This window comes from Amia ocellicauda, chromosome 13 (genome assembly GCF_036373705.1).
Source record: "Amia ocellicauda isolate fAmiCal2 chromosome 13, fAmiCal2.hap1, whole genome shotgun sequence".
Classification (NCBI taxonomy): domain Eukaryota; kingdom Metazoa; phylum Chordata; class Actinopteri; order Amiiformes; family Amiidae; genus Amia; species Amia ocellicauda.
Window position 1 is genome coordinate 32,943,559 of NC_089862.1, and position 19,233 is coordinate 32,962,791.

At 45.0% G+C, this 19,233-nt stretch overlaps 1 protein-coding gene across 1 annotated transcript in view; it reads right to left on the reverse strand.

Annotated features, from left to right (window-relative positions):
- The window catches only part of LOC136766826 (ELAV-like protein 2), a 51,159-nt gene that overhangs the window by 21,054 nt on the left and 10,872 nt on the right, over positions 1 to 19,233 (reverse strand). Inside the window, exons 2-3 of the mRNA XM_066720649.1 lie at positions 2,568 to 2,658; positions 119 to 362 (exon numbers count right to left, since the gene is read on the reverse strand). Of these exons, the coding sequence (XP_066576746.1) occupies positions 119 to 362; positions 2,568 to 2,639 (316 nt within the window). The 5' untranslated portion in view covers positions 2,640 to 2,658. The remainder of the gene's footprint in view (positions 1 to 118; positions 363 to 2,567; positions 2,659 to 19,233) is intronic.

The following is a 19,233-nucleotide window of genomic DNA, read 5'->3' on the forward strand; positions in this document are numbered from 1 at the left end:
TGCAAAACGTATGACATACTATAAATATGGCTAATGCGTTTGTTTCCTATACAAGTTATCATTGCAAAGTGATGCGTGGGGAAAAGTGTGTAGTGTGTCGAGGTCAAGCAGACATTACCTGTGATTTTGTCTCGCACTAATTTACAGGATTCGATCTCGCCAATGCTGCCGAACAGGCTCTTGAGCTCCTCCTGGGTCATGTTCTGAGGCAGGTAGTTGACTATCAAGTTAGTTTTACTGTCCTCTATGCTCCCCGACTCGACCGGCGAGGAGCAGTTGTTCGAGATCGTGGTGGGGCCGTTGGAGGTGCTGTTACAGGCGGGTCCGTTCGAGAGCTGGGCCTCCATGGCGGCGATGACCTGCTAAAGAGACGGACGAGAGAAGAGGAGAGTCAGGACCCGAGGCCGGCGCCGCTCCACACAGCAGTGACGCTAAGCTGGACAGTTAAATAAGGATGCTGGAAAGCCACTGAAGAAGCCGAGCACTTTGAGGGGTTTAAGTGTCCGTTATGCTAATTAAACCAGCTTTTTAAATCACACTGACAAGGTTATAATTTGGTATTCTTTCAGGAAAACAATTTAGATTTAGCAACTTAAAAGGGACCAAAGAAGAGCCTTTGCATTATTTCAATTGAAATTCAGAAACGCCTTTGTAGATGTTCAGGAAGCAAATCCTGAGATTATCAGCATGTTTCCCAGTACAGGGAGACGCTCTCCATCAGCCAAACCCGAAATATCCCCCCAATCCCATTTCCGAAAGCTGGAATAGGACCGAAAAAGATTCTACCAAGGTCTGTTGCTCCCTCTTCCTCGTTGATAAACCCAAATCGAAGATATCTACCACCTGAAAGATCGCATCCGACAGGATTAAGAAACTTGACCACCAGTGATGGACGATTTTGTAGCGGCAGTGCAGGGGCAGGGGGCGGTTGTATTACAATAGACTATCTTCACAAGTACCACAGGTGCAGCGTGTTTAAGCAGCAATGCACACTGACGGAAACCCACAGGTGACTGGGTGAAAGGCCAATCGCAGTTCATTACAGTATCAAATCCGTGGATCAGACCCCCTAGCTCCCAGACACGACTCCCTGCCTTCCACTCGTCGTCTACAACAGTCGATTAAACCAGACAGCGGTCGCCAACGACCATGACGCTAATTAGTCATGGCAGACTCATTAACCTGCCTCACCTGACGGGGGCGCAGAGATCTTTCATACAAAGATCTAGACAGGAGACCGGTAGGGCTTTCATGCAATTGTGTTGATTTGTACACCTACTGCTTTATGATAGGGGCAAATCAAATGAACGCTGCTCTTAAAAATGCAAGAAATTGGTTAATTTAGACCCAAATCCCAATCCCAATCCCTATCTGTAAAATTCACCCCGGGTCCCGCAAGCTGTTAATATTGAAGAGTGAATCCAGATCCTCACTAGCAGAGGGTTCGTATTCCACAGTGGCAATTAATAAATCGCTACGAAGACGGCGATGCAGACATACAAAATGTGCGGAGCGATTTCTGTCAGTGCAGGGACGGAGTGGGACCGGATTTCAAAAGCTGGCATCTTCGCTACCACAGTTAAGCTGACAGCAGAAACTGACTAACAAACTGCTCTTTTTGTGGGGGGGGGGAATTAGCAAGATCAGGCAAAGACAACAAACAATCACACTTAATTGCACATTTACTTTCATGTCCAGGTGGCAGAAGTGATATCCTCAGCCAACACTGAAGTGAACAGCTGCAGGAGTGTGTGTGTGGGTAAATTACAGCACTTCCCATCCATGAAACCATCTGCTCTGAAAGAGTCTCAATGCCAAGACGCACGACTTCAATTAATCAGCGCATTGGTAACAATACTACGAAGGGGGAATGGGGGGTTGGGTGAAAGTTGTAAAGTAGTCAAAAGCTGCAGAAGATCTCTCCCCTCCAAAAGGTTAGAGCACAGAAGGAACAAAAATTGTTGAGATGGAGATACAGCCTAAGCATGTAAGAGGCAAGGCCTAGACAATTCTCTCCTGAAAGAGAGGTCTCTGAACGGGGTGCTGTGTCGGGCCTCAACACCGAAACAGCCGAGATGCTGCGGTGACATTTGTCTGTATATAGCAGGGAAGCATCCTTTTTTAACTGAACACATCACTGATCGTTCCTCCTCTATCTAGAGAAAGCTTAGAAGCAGCTGCACTGAGATGGAGACAACCCCCACCCACCACTCTGAGTGTGCAGTCTCTGCATAGGATAATGTCTACTGTTCAAGAACTACGCTACATTGAGAGGAGGGTAACAAAACATGAGCTATGATTAGTGATATTCTACAGTTTATTAGACCATACCAAAACAAATTAACACTAGTGTACAAACCCTAAGATTTTGAATGTTTATCAATTAGAATATACTTCATAGGAAATGCAGTTATTAATGCATGCAAACATGCTTAAAAAAAAAAAAAAAAAAATGGGCTCCATCAAATTGCTTGTTTCCGGGTGAGGCTACAAAGCTGGTGTTTGGTATGGCCTGAGCATGGAGTGATTGAAATCAGCCTACAGAGTTTAAGAAAAGTCCCACAGACCCCATTCCACGGCTCTGCTGCCCACGAACCACTTCTGAGCAGAGAAGCCACATCACACAGTCTGACTGCCATGTTAGTTTGGAGTTGCCGTCTGCAATGTGGACACAAAAAGTACGGTATGTTAGATTGGACAAAAATAAATGAAGCAACAGTCAAGATTCAGCAAACGTTTTCATTCCTTCCATTCATCGCAGGTCCATGCAGCGAGGCGAACCCAGGCCAATCCCACTCCTGACAGCAATCAGACGCATTTGTTTGTAAAGCACACACACACGTATAAACAAATCAGTGCAGGATCAGACACCCCAAGACAAGGGAGGAGAAATCGGGGGAGGGGGAAACTTGCATGCTGTCAATCTCTCATACCTTGAGAACAGGTCAAAATAGTTCATAAAAATGCTTGTATGGAAATGCATCAAAGAGCCAGCCTTTATAAACATGTGGATAATAATCCTACCCTATAATGCACAGTCACTTTTATATTAGATGTGTGCCGAGGGATAGACAACTGGAACAATTGCTGTGGTACATTTGCTCTAATCACTGATTGCACAGGAGAACAAGCCAGTAAGTAAATTGTTTCAAATCGCAAATAATCTAAAGGTTTGTTTGATTTATGAAGCGCCATTCATTATAATAAAAGCCCACAGGACCAGAACTATAAAGCATGAGCACTGCCTACCAACTAAACAAGCAAAACAACCAAATAGACAATTGCACAACAGATCTTAAACGTCTATAACCCAAAGGCACATTTCACATGTTGATTTAAACACAGCGTTTAGTCTGGATAGTGATACACACGGACACTCAGTTAGTCATGTATAATATTAGAATGTTAAACCTGCTGAACTGTTTCAGGAGTTCAAACTAGATTTATGTAGTAAATAGTTTTTGGGCCTACACTCGCTTGACTAAGGGAACGATGACCTGGCTGTGGGGGTGAGGACAGGGACCCCCACTAGATGGAATGAGTTGAGGAGCTGCTATAAGGATGGTGTGGGGGGGGGTGGAGGGATGCAAAGCGATGCATGCTGGGGAACTGTTGCTGGATAGTCATGCTTGTTAGGCGCAAGACTGGGATTGTCCTCCTCCTTGAATAAGTCAGAACGACCGAAATGACCATAAAGGTTTTGTGTGTGTGTATATATATATATATATATATATAATAAATTATATATTATATATGCACATAATCAGATTTCCATTCAGACATGATTAAAGAATGCGATTTCATTAATGCTGCATTTAGCGCATATTGCATAATCAATCAGCTCGAGCCATTACAAAGATGAGTATTCGCAGAGAGATATTTAACAAAATAAATTACCAGCATTTGACCAATATGAATAATGAAAACAAAAATGCAATTAAAAAGTCATTTTACTTAATTAAAAAGAAAAATTACTAAAATTGTTACGGTGTGCTATAGCAAAATTGTAGCTGCAACAGTCAGTCTAGTATGATGACCTTGGGTCAATTAGAATTGTGAAATTAGTCAATTACTTTCCATCAATTAGAAAATCAATTACCATATATCAATTAGTGCAATTACACCAATTAAGATTCCACAGGAAGGATGTTGACAGCAATACACAATGCGCCTTTATTGCTTTTTAGATGACCTTTTAAAAGCATGTGTGTACAATTACAACCCCCAACCCACAAAGGATAACGGTCTGGTAGTACAAGTGTGAACGGTGGCTTCAGCTCTTGGCTATAATACCCAGACCCTCCCCCCAAACAGGGGTACTGTCCATCTAAATATAACAAACAAGAGCCAGTACTCTTAATGGACAAACCTTGTCTGACTCCTCACGCTTTATTTAAAAGCTGCCACCTGATCCATCCATCTGATTTAAACATTAGTACCTGGAGAAACACCCCCCCCCCCCCCAAAAAAGGTGATTGAAAGTCACAGATGAGTGGGAATGGTTTCATGACAGGTACAGCTCTGGTGAGAGGAATAACCTTTCTATGCATTTCTCACAGTGGCAGAAGATACCTGCTGTGCATTGAAATTAAAATCAAACCAACCACCTGCATAAATGCATGTTCGTTTCTCAGAGTAATATTATGCAGGAAATTAACATCTTACGTGACCCTGATCACAACTGCTAAAGTCCTACAGCGGCAGTGCCTGCTAGAGAAGTAACTATAATAGCCATTATGATCTTTCCACAGTGGTCAACGGGCATGTGAATGTGGTCATCGGCAACGGTCGGCCATTTTCCCTGTACACAATGTAACAAATGTGGTACAGATTGCACGATCAAAAGTGTTGTCTATAAAACAAACGTCTGATGTGTGAAAAGGCAAATTTAAACCTTTCTGCAGGTCTGGAGACGAGACTTCCAGCCCTCATTTTAAGCTTTCTAATCACAGACGCAGACCATCCCTGCCCAACAGCGCGCCATTAACCAGTTAATTACAAATGTACAGTTCTATACAATATAAAACACAGCCAATCAAAAAATATAAAGTGCACAGAGTCATTAAACTGTTCCTACACCGCTTTTAAAAAAGGTTGCAGTCAATGTTCCAATTAAAACTGGATATTAAAAATACGGTTAAGCTCAAAAGAGCAACAGCAGGGATCTGTAATGAGAGCACTTTGCAACCCCAGTCAAGAGCCCATAGCTGTAAAAGCACTCGAGAGCTCAATCCACACAACAGATATGAGAGGAAGCTGGTGCAAAACTCACAAAAATTGCCTTTTAATTAGGTAATGGTTGTGTGAAATGAACAAAACTGATCACTTTAAAATAAGGTGGTGGGATTCCTCAGGAATGATACTTAGACTCCTATCCAGGGTGTCTTGCATCACATTTCTACACACAATTACCCATCTATAGCTGGATTTGTACTGGAGCATTCTGGGTAAAGCATGTTGCTCAAGCGCACAGCAGTGATGCCCACCTGGGACTGAACCCACGAATCCAGACCCCCGACCGCTCCTCCACACTGCTGCCGACCGGATTGACACGCGTGTCGAGCACTACTCGATGTTAAATCACGTGCGAGACAGGGTTAGCGTTCACATACTCATTAGAACTCAGATGTGCACGAGATATTGACGTTTTAATGTCGTGTACTCATTAATTCATGAGCTTATTTTAAAGTGCGACACAATGGGTAGCAGTCCTGCCACAGGTAGCACTGAGAAGCGCAAGACAAGGCCCTCAATGTTTACAATCCCAAGTGAAAATCACAGAAGTGTGTGTATAGAGAATGACAGGCTGGTCAATGAGGGCTGGTGTATTTCATTGTCCCCAAAGGACAGAACAGGGACAGGGTATAAACCTTCAGCGGTGACCGATCCCCCTCACTGTCCTGTCCACGAGACGGGCAGCGCAGTCGTGCCCTTGCTCGGTGAGCCGGGACTCAAGTGAGCATCGGGGAGAGGGTTGTGCGTTTGCACTCCGGTGGCGCTGCGAACAGACGGACTGCTGCGGGGGGTGGTCACACTCAGTGGCTCAGCAGGCCTGGGCACTCATGCACACGATTGGAAGAGCTGGCCACGGGCGCGGGAAACCCACCGGGAAGCGCAGAGGGGCTGGTGTGCGCATTGCGGTGCATGCAGGCGTGGAGTTATTGTGCACCCAGCGTGGAAATGCACGGCCGGCCATTCTCGGGGGGGTTGGGGGGATAAATAAGTACTTGGCAATCGCAAGCCTCATGAGTCTCTGCTTCTTCTACTCATGAAAGTGTTCCTCACGAGAGCAGCACTGATGTGGAGAACCGCCGATCCAGCCAGTGTGACGTAACAAGAAAGATGTCCAATGAACTGGAACAAAGACTGATTCCAAAGTGCGCACGTCCTCAGACGGTCTGGCACTGTCCCATGTCAACACCCCCTGCGTTTGACATTTTGGCCACCAAGGCTCACGAGCCCCGAAAGGCTGTAAAATGAGCATCGCCAGTGATAAAACCATCCCCACACAGGAAGGCATGGCTGTGCCCAGGTATGACCTCTGTGCATCTGAGGCACATGCAGCCTTTGAAATGGATTTTGTTCCTTCATTCATATGAAGTCAAAGAAATGGTCTACCTACAAAATGTTGTGGATTAATTTATGCTCAACCTTTGCAAGTTAATATAAAATTCTAGGTAAGTCACAAGTGGAAGGTATACAGTCTAGCTGACAAAATACCCATATTAAAGCATTTCAGACTCAAGTGCACACTGAACTGCAGCAGAAATCAATACCACCCAGTCCTCCCTGCCGGAATAAATCACAGGGTGCAGCGCACTGAAGGGCATCGTGGCTGCATCCATCAGCTTTTAAACTGATACTGGAGAACTGCAGGACCTGTGATCGCATCGTACACTTGACCCTAAAGACCCTCCGATGGGTAGTGCATCTCTATACCGTCTCTAAATCCCTGTAATCCAGATGTAGATCTGTAAGGGCTGGGGGAGGTTCTGGAAGAGGATGCCTGCTGGCTCAAACCAGGCTAAGGACACAGATCAGAAGGTGGGGAACCTGTGGACCTCTGGGATCACCCTGTAATTGAATTTAAAAGCTGCACAGGTTTCCCCAAGAGCCTTGTTACTGCTCTTCACTGAAAGCAACATTTTAATACTGATGAACACAGTCGCACAAAAGAAAACATTTAGTCCTCCCGAGTCTGACTAAGTGACCTTGTAGTGATGTACTTCCCCTAAAAAGCACACAGCTGTATAATACAATAAAAACCCAAAGCATGCAAAGCTACTTTAGTCCAAATATGAAGTGCAGGTCGACTGTTAAAGCAGTGCAGAAACCCAAGTCCTGGGGAACCCCGGTGGCACTTCTGTGGCACTTCTGTGGCTCTCAGGAAAAAGAACAAAGGCACCTGCTCTGGCTCAGTTTCTCCCGCATGAGAAAGCACAATGTGATCAACCATTTGATGACTGTTGAAAAGCGCGCATTTACACGGTACCAACAAAGAGCAGGCGACCCCTCCACGGTGCTAAGCTCGGTCTGAGTGCCTCGCTGTGCCCAAGCAGGAGCTGGCCGCGCGCGTCGAAACCAGAACTGATGAGGACTGCGGCAGCGACCCACGGGGAGGAACCAGGAGTACAGGTGCCGCTCCCCAGGCCCAAGAGCGAGAGGAGCGTTCATTACTCGAGTCTTTATCCCTGGAAAGGCAGTAGTCAGAAGTAGCAACTTTTCCACCTTTTTATTTGAAGTCTGTGAATAAATGCATTAATGCAAATTATTAAAGCCCAGGAATCCGTGTCGGGACACCGAGCAGCTAATATTGGCACGAGTCTTCAAATATCGGAAGGGACGACAGTCTTAGATTACTTCGGAGGAGCTGAATTCTGTGGAGTGTAGGCGTATTAAAAACTTTTAAATATATAAAAAAAAAAAAAAAAAAAGTTATCACATGGCACCAAAGGCACAAGGGTGACCAGCCGTCCCGGATTTAAGTGGAACAGTCGCGGGATTTAATTAAACGTCCCGCTGCCCGGACAATTGTCTCGTCTCAATTTTTTAAATGTGCCTTTTTTTAAGATCCCCCTTGATTCAGTTAACTGGCAAATAGCAGTTCACAGTATTGTGAAAGTGATTTAGGGTAACCTGTATCACAGTGTGTCGGGGCCCAGGACCAGGTTTGGAGATGTAGCTTGAAAGCCTTAATAGTTACATGCAACTTCTAGTTATCAGTTTTCATTTCAGGTAAAACTTGGCCAGTCTCAAATGTCAATTGTTAAAATCAGCTTTATATACACTTTGCTTTAGGCTACTATAAAATACAAAATGTATGATTTTTTTGAAGGGGTTCATATTTAAACTGTTGATTTTGTATTTTTTGGTTTTGCAATTGTCTGCTATGAGAAGATAAAAGGTTTAGGTTTGTCTGCATAGGACATGGTAAATACAGCCTATGCACATCTCCAAAATTCCCATTTTATTCCCCATATATTCCAACTTTTGAATATTTTCAAAATGAATAAAATCGCCACCACAACCTGGTCCATTGACAGCTGTGACAGGACGAGGTAATTACAATGCTTGTAAACACACTGCTCAAGAAAGAAAGGGAACTAGAGGACACTGCAGCAGATCTCAAAATTAACACTTAAATACCATATTTTTAAGTGATGCAATTTGTTCTTAAATATGTCTCCGCATTTACATTTGAAAATCTGGTCCTTCCGTCCCCCGCCCGCTCTTGCACCGAAAACGTTTCATCGCCTCCTCAAACAAACGCCCATCCCTACTGGCTGACACCATCACTTCTGTTTTATTGATCCTTACCTACTGCCATAGCACAGCTGGTGTAGAAAACTACAACTAATGCAACTATTGTGATAACATCCTTACAGTCGCATTTATTGATCAAGCACCACAATTCACGTTCGTCAGCTCTGTTTAGGCCCCGGTTCAAATTCAGTACCACAGCCTAAAACATGGCAATGAGCGTCGGACAGCACTGGAGAAGACCGCTGCGGAGAAATGCAGAACTGTGCAAAAATCACTGAAGGGGGAAAACTGCTGATTTGCAAGGGTCCCGTCACAAAGTAGGCCATCTGCGTTCCATTCATTTTAAACTAAGTGCCGTAACGTTTCCCCACAGAGACGTGGCTTTGAGCAACTGATTTTGTGCAGATTTCGCCTGAAGGCACCATTATAAAAACAATATATTAAAACTACACATGGGTAGCAAGTTCAGGGTAAGCTGTATATAAATTCAAGCGAGAGCAGGGGTGTCAGACTGCAGTCCTGGGGGGACCACACTTCTGGTTCTAGTTCAAACTAGTTCTGTTACAATTTAAAATATCCTCCGAGGGCCGACAGGATTCGCACATTTTATTTTTAACCGCTGATAACTAGATTTTTGAACCCACGAAACATCTGGGAGTCTGGAGAGAACTGGCCCATCGATCCAGCCAGCCACTCGATCGGACCAATTAAGGAGCCGGAGCCGGGCTGGAACGAATACCAGGAGACGGCGCAGCCCCACAGGACCGGAGTCTGAAGGTGCCTGCGAGACACCGGGCTTTGATCCTTAAAACAGCGCCGATATGCAGAACACTTTCTCCATCATCCGTGCGGTTTAAACAAGTGCATCCGCTGTGCCTCTTGATTTAAAACTCGAGTACTTCACACTCATTAGTCTAAGTAACGTAGACCGCTGAATGTAGGGGTTACCCGTGTAAATCACAGGGCTCTTAAAATTAATCAACGCTGCGCTACCTGTGAGTGTTTACTAAAGGCCGCGTTCATTCAGAAAGCTTCACCCTGCCGCGGGGTCGGCCGGCTCCCACGTGTAAACATCTCCAGCCTCCTCATTGCAGGTAATTGATGCTGATTAAAGACCCGGACGCAAATGTACCGTTAACGAGATGCGCTGCGTTGAAAGCTCGTTTCCGGAGGCGGCTGGGAGGCCGAGCCGGAGCACGGGGCTCGGGAGTTGGGACCCGGGACCCTGCTGCCAATAAGACGCTCCATCTTTGTCTTGTTGGCTAAAGCCCGAGCAACACGTTTGAAAAGGTACAAATCTATTCATGCAAGATCGACAGGTTTAAGTCCTTGCCTCAGATCACTCCCCCTCTCAGAAGGCGATGCTCTCACTATCTCGCCACAGTTTGCCTCCAATGTTTTGAGGGAAACAGATTTGGGGCAACAGGATTGTGGGGTGACTTCCATTACAGATACCCTGAAAACAGACTCGTGGATGTCCGATCGCATGTCGCAGTCAGCAGTAACACCGCACAAGCATTTAAACGCATTCATCTTTAAACATGTCTTTCCATGATTAATACATTCAGATACTACGCATCCAAATTACTAAATGCACGACTTTTTTTCCACTGATAATAAATGTATCGGAGATCAAAGCTACACTATTAATGAGTCGTTTATACCAGCGCCAGGGCCACCAGTTTTGGTAAACATTTGCTTCATAAAGATTGCTTCCTAACATCCTGAAAACTATTCAAACCACCCAGATGACAGTGAAAAGCTCAAACCCCTGCACACAGGAGGAAATTAAGCATACGGTCACAAAAAACTAATTGCTTAAAGCCATAGAAGTTGTACAAACTACTACAAGATTGCTTGGCTAATATTGAACGATCCTGCACAATTCCCTTATGCAACACATTACAAGCTTCTCTGCCGTCAGGCAAACTGCCCACTCACATCACAGTAGATCAGATTGACAGTTTGCCCACACGGAGAAGACCTAAAATAGAAAATGGGGCGGGGGATAGATTTTTACCTTCTTTCTGATCATTTTACTACACAATTGAGACCGGTCAATGTCTGCTTTCTTGCTCAAAGCTCTTGGGTAATAAAAAATGCTTGTAACCATCACAGGGGCTGCATGAGGCTGCAGAGACTAGGGGGTCTGGAGTTCGCCGCTGAAATCAAACCGATAATGAGAGGACCGGTGAGCTGAAACACGCAGCAGGGCGCCCTGTTGAAAACACCAGGCCGGGGTTTCACTCGCTTTGGCGACGGTCATTAGCAGCAGCACTGATGCACAAACAATATGCTAGGAAATCCGATTTTAGCTTCCACTATTTATTTTAACTACATCAGTCATACATCCTTTTAGTAAGTCCTTTACCAAGAGCATGCATCGCAGAAGCCCAGGCCCGCACACCCATCTTGCACGCTTGGTTCTCATGGCAGTATTTGACCCGGACGTCTAACTGAAGGAAGTCACAGAGCCAGCTACCCCCAAGCCATCTTATAGGTCACCTTAAATCAAATTCTAAATACTGGGAAAAGTCAACCAAGCAACTCAAAAGAGGGCATTCTTGACTCGAGGGGCTGCAGGTATGCTCCAATGGTTTCTTAATGACTGAATTTATCAAATCACCAGCTTGTTGCAAATTAAATATTCAGGTTTTTGTAAGTTGATCGAAGGGTGACCTCCAAAACCTGCTGGATAGGGTCTCTCAGCACCAGGGAGGGAGACCACTCCTCCTCATATACAAGACACCATTCCCATAAGCCTTTAAACCGTATCCCCCCCCCCCTTCGAAAGCAAGCACTCGAGGAACTAAGACCATTCACTGTCCGATTCTCCGCGCAAGACTCCGATTCTACACGGCAAACCGCGAGGCCGGGACATTGAGCTCACAGATTAGCACGATTTCACTGTAAGCACTGCTTCTCTATTGATTTAATACAGGTAGCTGCAGCTCTCTCCGTCGCCCATGCGCTGCAACCTCTGCGCACCAAGAGCGAAGCAATAAATCAATCTCGTTACAGCAACACGGCTCCTGAAATACCTGGGCCCCCATTTCACTTACAGAGAGACTCTGCACTTTAATTAAAGAAAGCCAGACAATTTCACAATGTCAACCGCAGTTTCAAAGCCAAGTAGATCAAATCAGAAATGAAACGGGCTTTGTGCTTTGCTGGAACACACTGAGTTTTCCACAATTTCTCAGAAGGCAACCTAATTATAGATGCAATACTGTACATTAAAAGATTTCTCGCTGTGACACTAAGATTAACATTTCTATTACTTACAAAAACTGGTATAGTACTTAAAATTAACCCATTGATGTTTACTCCATTTCACTTGCACAATATCCTTGCTTAGACCTCTAACCACCACCTAGCACACGCTTCTAACATGTACAGGGTCAACACGCTTTAAAGATCCTCTTGGGTTTGGTTTTCATTCACCAAAATGGAAGAAGGAAACTAAGCGAGCTGTAAACTGCGATCCTGCGCACAATAGTGAAAACTAGAAAATACCCATAAACAATTGTGTACAACAGTTTACACTTGTACATTCATAGCTCTGACACTAACTGGGGTCCATTCCTGCGGAGGTTATTGGTTATAGGTCGTACAGACTTTCCCCCAGCTTGCAGGGTCTTCAGGCGTGTGAAGACTTCAGGGCAGCAGAACGGCATTTCTGCACCAAACGTGGTTTTAAAAACTGCGAAGGGAGAAGCTGAAGGAGGGAGAACAGAAGAATATAAAATGTGCTTGACTTCTCCAGGAGTCTGAGCCTGTGTGCAGGGGGTTTATCTCAAACTGTGACAAACTCAAAGTCTTGCCAATAGCCACCATTAACGCTTTACACAATCCCACCAGAGGCATTATAATATCCAGGAGCTGGACAATCAGGGCTTTCAAATGAGGCTAAGCTTGACTAGATCCAATATTGAGATTAACTGTGCAAAGCAGGGAATACATTCACTCTGGTCTGAGCATTGCTATTTAATAAATCATAACTCCTTCAATTTTTATCAGATGTCCACCCAGTTTGTCTTAGGTTGTAGTTTGACTAGTACTATTTTTAGGTAGTAGTGTTGAAAGTATAATCATGATCGACAATGCAGAAACTGATTCTGCAGTTTTCATGCTTTCATCCAAGTGTCACATGCTGGTGGCCCTTATAGTGGTGAAATGGCCACTTTTGCAGGCATTTTGTGGTACAAATTCTCAACTTTTCCCCACATAGGCTAGGTGCACATTATCCCTTAATTTCATGCTATTTTCAGCCAACAACTTCTCCTAGTTTAAATTTGAGTGGTATTTCAACCACTTTCAGATCAAGATTTCTCAGACTTTAATGGAGGAAAAGGTAAAAACATTTGTTTGTGAAAAACTTGGTAGTACTGTAATATAGTGAGTCTAATCCGGTTCTACTACGCAGAATATTATAGACCAAATTGTTAAGTTTCATTTCAGAGGTGTCACACACCTGTACTTATTATGTCCATTTTAAACACTTGTGCATCTATGAAGTTCCAACCAGGTGAAAATGGGGCTGAGTGTAAAGTTATTGGAAAATTAGGCCCGTGTAATATGAACACAAAACTGGCTAAGCAAAAAAAAAAAAATTACAAATGTAATGCAAGTGAATCAACTTTTGGAGAAGTGGAGGGAAATCGAAGCTGCCCCAAAACCAAACAAAAGCAGGTCTCAGGTCTTCATCCATCCATTCATCTTCGAAACCGCTTATCCTGGTGAGGGTACATGCAGACTTCAGTCCCACAGAAACGTGCTGGACTGCAGAAATGTTAATTGCTGTTCAAAGAGGAACACTTGTTCAAGCAATTAACGAGGTAGATAAAGCACCTATTCCTCAGAAGACCGAGGTGCCAGGGGCAGAGATTCCGGGGCGAGTGTCTACATGTGTGCGTGTTTGAAGGCCACAGCGGTGCAGCAGAAGTAAATACCCTCGAAGCTAAAAACATCCCTTATGCAGTCAGATCCCAGAGCCACAGGGGAGACAGTCTCTCCAGCAGGAAAGATATTCGGTACAAATGCTACTGCTGTATCAATTAAGCTGCTGTTTGAGGAGAGAAAATTGATTCTCATCTCATAAAACAGGAGGACGGATAGAAAAGGGGGCTTTACAAATCACGCAACTCACGATTCACCAAAACGTATAACACTGCTGTTTAAATGCATCAGATTCTCCTGCCGAGATCTTCCCCAGCCGAGCCCGAGAGCCGGAGCGCTCGGAGCGCAGCGCAAACAATGTGCCGAGACGTGGCCGATTTATTCATGCGATCGCTGTAAATCTAAAATAAGACTGTGAATTATTAAAGCCATGAACTAAATCCATTCTCGGGGGTAAATGCATCACTTTTCCTTTTCTGTGGCTGGTGGCAGCAGATAAAAATACCCCAAAACATCAGAGGTTTTCACAAGACTGACGTCATGAAACACGTAGGGGAACCAGGAAGACTGCCTTCGCACCTGAACACAGACGCCCTCGGCCTGCAAGACTGAACCGACCCTTTTAAATAAACGGACAAACTTTTGGGACAAGTACAAATGAGCGATTCACAGAATAAACCCCAATTAAATAAAACCCACAGACTGTTAAAGCCACTGCTCAGACCACGAGTCGAACTCTGCCCTCTTGTGGGGGAATGTCCCGTCCTCTTCTGAGAGTCACACAAACGCCTTTTAATTTGAAATAGGGCTTTTAAGTATAAAATTGTATAATTAACTTAAGGAATCGCATCACTTCAGGGAAAGTTAGTCGACTGGGAGGATGCAGGCGGGGCCCGAGGTGGATTTATATTTACATCACACCTGGACTGATTTTCAAAGCATTTCAAAGGAGCGGGCATTCACAGAGGGACTAATTTCACACACACAACCCCCCCCCCAAGGGGTGCAGAAGTTTACATTCAACGACTGAGAAACTAACGAGACTTCTCTTGATCTGCTCCGCTCTGCACAATGGCTTCAACGTGGACCTCAAACAAATGGACCTTCAGGGATATTAAGGACCTGTCCCTGAACTGCTACCCTTCATGAACCCACAGGAGAGATAAGGACAAACCAGCACAATCTGAAAGCATGACCACGTCCAGGAGGGAGCAGCACAGATCTACACTGGCCCGGCTTGCTAACGGACGTCTAACTCTGGGAGACCGAGGTAAGGAGCTGCGATATCCCGGGCCATCGTCTCCTCTTTCAGAAAGCAATCGGATCACACACTACTGAGTGTGAGATCCTTCAATACACTGCTCCTCAAAGAAGACAATTCATAATTCAGCTCCGTCTAAACATGTTAAAGAAGACTTAACTACATCCTGCGTGAATTTCCCAGTGGGGAGGATGTTTTCAGCCGAGCACATTGGACTTTTCCAGTTTAAAAACTTCTCTGCATGAATAAAGTATGTGAGAAACGGCATGACTTAAAAAAGCACCTCGAAACCACGTCTCCGGGCTGCCTGTGATAATTTTAGCGTACTTAGACTTCCGACATTCAGAAATTAAATCGCAGAAACACCGTGATCTCAAACGGCTCCATGCAATTCATACTAAACGCACAAGTTTCATTTTAAACTGAAACAGCGGGCGTGTGCATTATGTTCAAAAGTAATTTCCAGTGCATTTTCCGAGAAATTACAGCAACACAGCAAGCGGTGACTCAAGTCTGTACGCAATACCTCCCCTTACCAAACAGGCTTCAAACCCTCTCCTACATTACATAACGACAGGGACACGAGTACAACTGGTGCCAACAGCGACAGCCCAACACAGTGCAGGACAAAACACGCGTGTGTAATTTAGACTACAGTGCTGGTACTTCTACTCACAGGCGCGATTGTGAAACATTCATATTAGCTAGGAAGGCAGCCCTTCAATTTTTAAGCAACGTTTCCGCCTCTGATGTGTCCCGCTGAGCACCGAGGATCAGAGCGTGCTGGTTGAGTTCCCCCAACTGTGACCTAATGACAGATAACTGAATTTTAAGTTCAATACACATCCATGAGTCCTGGCTCAGCCATCCCACAATGCATCACGTCGCTACTCTGGTAACATCTGATGGAGATGAACTAATCAACATGTTTATTCCATAATTAATTCCTGGCATTTGACACGCGCTTCAGGAATCCCCAAATTCCCACGCAGCACCACACAACCCCCACAACCCTAACTCACCATGAAGCGCCAGTACTAATTCCCATGCATTGTTAAACGCTTCCACAATGTTTACACCATTATAGGATCGTGCCAAAGCTGGCGGGGGAACACCCAGGGCACAATCGTAAAGCCCGTTTTTGTTTTCTACCGTTCGTATTATGCATCAATTATATCCACTGAAACGTCTATTTTATGATCTCAATAAAGTCCTAGGTAATCTGAGATTTGTTATCAGGTTGTACTGGAAGTGTGGGAACTACAAACTGCAGACCTTAAAGAAATTGACTATTTAAATTCAAGCATCAACGCATTTCAGAGTCGGACAAAACTTGAGTTTGCAACGCACACCGCAAAATCCTCAGCACTAGATTAACACGCGCTGCAGACCGAGACCAAACCCCCGGACACGGGACCGCACAGGGCGCTGCACACGCCTGTTTTAACCGTGCCCGGTGCGCTGGTTCCCTCCCCCTTCACAACAATTGTAGTGCTCTGCTTCCAACACTGCTACAAGGCACAAGCATTTTATTAGAGCAGATAAACACTTGAAAAGGGAACTTGGCAAGCCGCACTGAATCTCTCGCTTGGTAAATGATTTGGATATCCCCCGCCCGCAGCCGGCTTCTGTTGGCATTTCTGCGGCTCGTTTCCCCCGCAGCGCACTTAAAAAAATCTGGTTAAAGGTCATCTGCTTCCATCAGCTGCTGAAACCACCAACCTACACAGTTTCACCCGATTTCACAGATTCCCTCGAATTCATTACAACGCTGTGGGTTTGGTTAAGTCACCGGCACGCCGAGATCCCACACCTTTTGAAAGCCGCGAACGTTGCAGTCGTGAGGAACCTGAAGGTCCCTGAACACCACGATACACATCAATATACTGGCTCACTTAAAACGCGGCTCGAGGCAGAGATGCAAATTAAAGTGGGAGAACTCGAGTCTTGAAAGTCACAATGATTTAAGCAGATCAACTGTGAAAAGCTTTTATATTGAAGTATGTTTTTATTTTATAAAGTGGACCAATAGAAAAGCTACAGTTAGAAAGGGGAGAAAACCAACAGAAAGCTGTACATTAAGATTTCAGATATATTATGGACAAAAAAGCTATACAATTACTTCCTGTCCAACAATAAAGGACTAAGCCACAGATCAAGACATTATGGGGACTAGCAGCAATTAGCAGAAATGCTCTCCTGGAATTCATTCAGCCAGACTCAAAGGAATTTGGGTAACGTAATTCAAAAAGATTAACTTGGATTCTTCACAGGAATCTTTAAGGAAGTAAAGGGGGTGTTGAATTAATATGTAAAGCAAAGTATTAAGCTGTCTGGTAACAATTGCTCTCCACAGTCAGTCACTTTAGAAGGAGCAGATCTTTATGCGTCTCTACCCGAGAAGCAGGGCGGACAACACGACCGGCCTCCGGTTCCCGGCGCCTGCGATAAAGGCCGACCGAGGGGATTTATTCTCGGATCGAGAGCCGCAGTAATCAAGTTAATGGCCCGGCGTGGGCTGAGGAGCCATTGATGTGCGAGAAAGCAGAGCACTCATTAAGAGCGAAATCCGAGAATTATCCAACTAATTTTAATCAAAAAGCGACCGATTCGTCAACACAGCAGCATCGTAAATTCAAAGGGAAGCATTAAGAAGAGCAAAAGGAAGTGCAAAAGGACATCAAGTGACCCAAACCGGGAGGGACTCGTCAGCTGGTTAAGAAACAATAAGGGCACTGTGCAACACACTGGCTATTAACACTTCCTTTAGGAGGTTTATTTGTGGGCACTGTGTATCAAGTGGTGACCAACCCTGTTCCTAGAGAAAGCATCTCTAGGGTCTCTGGGCCACTAAAACATGCAGTGTTATTTGATTAACTTTGCCAAATAGATTAAATTAAATCAAAAATGGAAGCAAAAGAGGAAGATAAAGGCACTACAGGTCTTCAGCTTCAGTGTTGGACACTGGTTTTCACACAAGCCAGCTCTGCCAAGGCCACTCTGGTGGAGAGGGGCGTCAAAACCAAAATAAATCACTAACCCACCAAACCAAGAACCACAATTCACTGGCATTACTGAGCTTCTTCCTCGGCACAGAGGGCAGGGCGGCCCATCAGAGCAGCAGCTGCCTTAGAGACGTTAACGCAAACCGTGCTTTACTAGAGGAAGCAAACATGACTCTTCAAAAACAGACCCCAGAGTGTTTTGCTTAATTTCAGCAGAAAGGCTTTTACTGCGAGGCAATATTAGATTGTGCTAAAGGTAGTCCTGGAAATATTACATCTTCAGAAACAACACTTTTAAAAGCACCTTAAATAGGATGTGGGGACTCAGCTCAGCGCCAGTGTGAGCCCACAGGCGGCGCTGATCTCGGCGGCGTGTCGGAGGCGGCCCTGCCAGAGACCGGTGAAGGGGCGTACGTTGAGCCGCACCACAGCCAAGCTGCAGCAGAGCAGGAACAGAGCCGCCGAGGCGTGCCATGCCACAGGCTGCCCTCGTGCCAAGGAGGAGGAGGAAGACGCCAGCCACCAAGCATGGGCACCGCAGGGCAACGCACTCCATTTCCTGCTTCTACCCGTCAGCTGCAGCGCCTGCTCGGCTGGATGGCTCAGCACCAGTTGGCTCAGAGGTGGGGGTTGAGTCCATAGGGGAACACCACATTGATTACAATTTGATTGTTAAAGGCACATTGGTTGCGATCGTAGGGTGTCCTAAATCCTTTAATAAGGACAATGACTGAGGATGTTTTCTTCAGTCCTCCTGACTGACTGCCACAGACTACACACACATTATGAACAAATGGAGTAAAACGTGCAGGTCACAACACGGCATAAACAGATGTAAAATGAAACCAGTATAAGCTCGCTGGGTGTACTGGAAGGCTGAACAGAGCATGCAACCCAGTCCTCCCTTGCTTTATTCACCTATGCATTTAATTAAGGAGTTGTTAACCACCCTCACCACTCTCCCCATAAAGTAAATGGTTTGCAATTCTTAAATTAAAAAAGTCATAATGCAAATAAGCAAAATACGATTAACGTGCACATGCAGACATTTAGTCAAAGTAATAGAAATAAATCAAGGAACTGATTAGTAGCAGCTAACAGAAGGCAAGGCAAGTGCAAATCCATTAACAATGTATGCAAAGAGCGCTGGACATGCAAGATGCCTTTTTCAAAGTCATGACTTCATTCCCCCCGAATCAATATTTGAAGGTGTCAGCCCTGCTTCAGTATAACAGCTGCAGATAATATATTTGAGAGATGTTAACATCTTGCATAACCTTCCATCTTTAATCACATTACATGAAT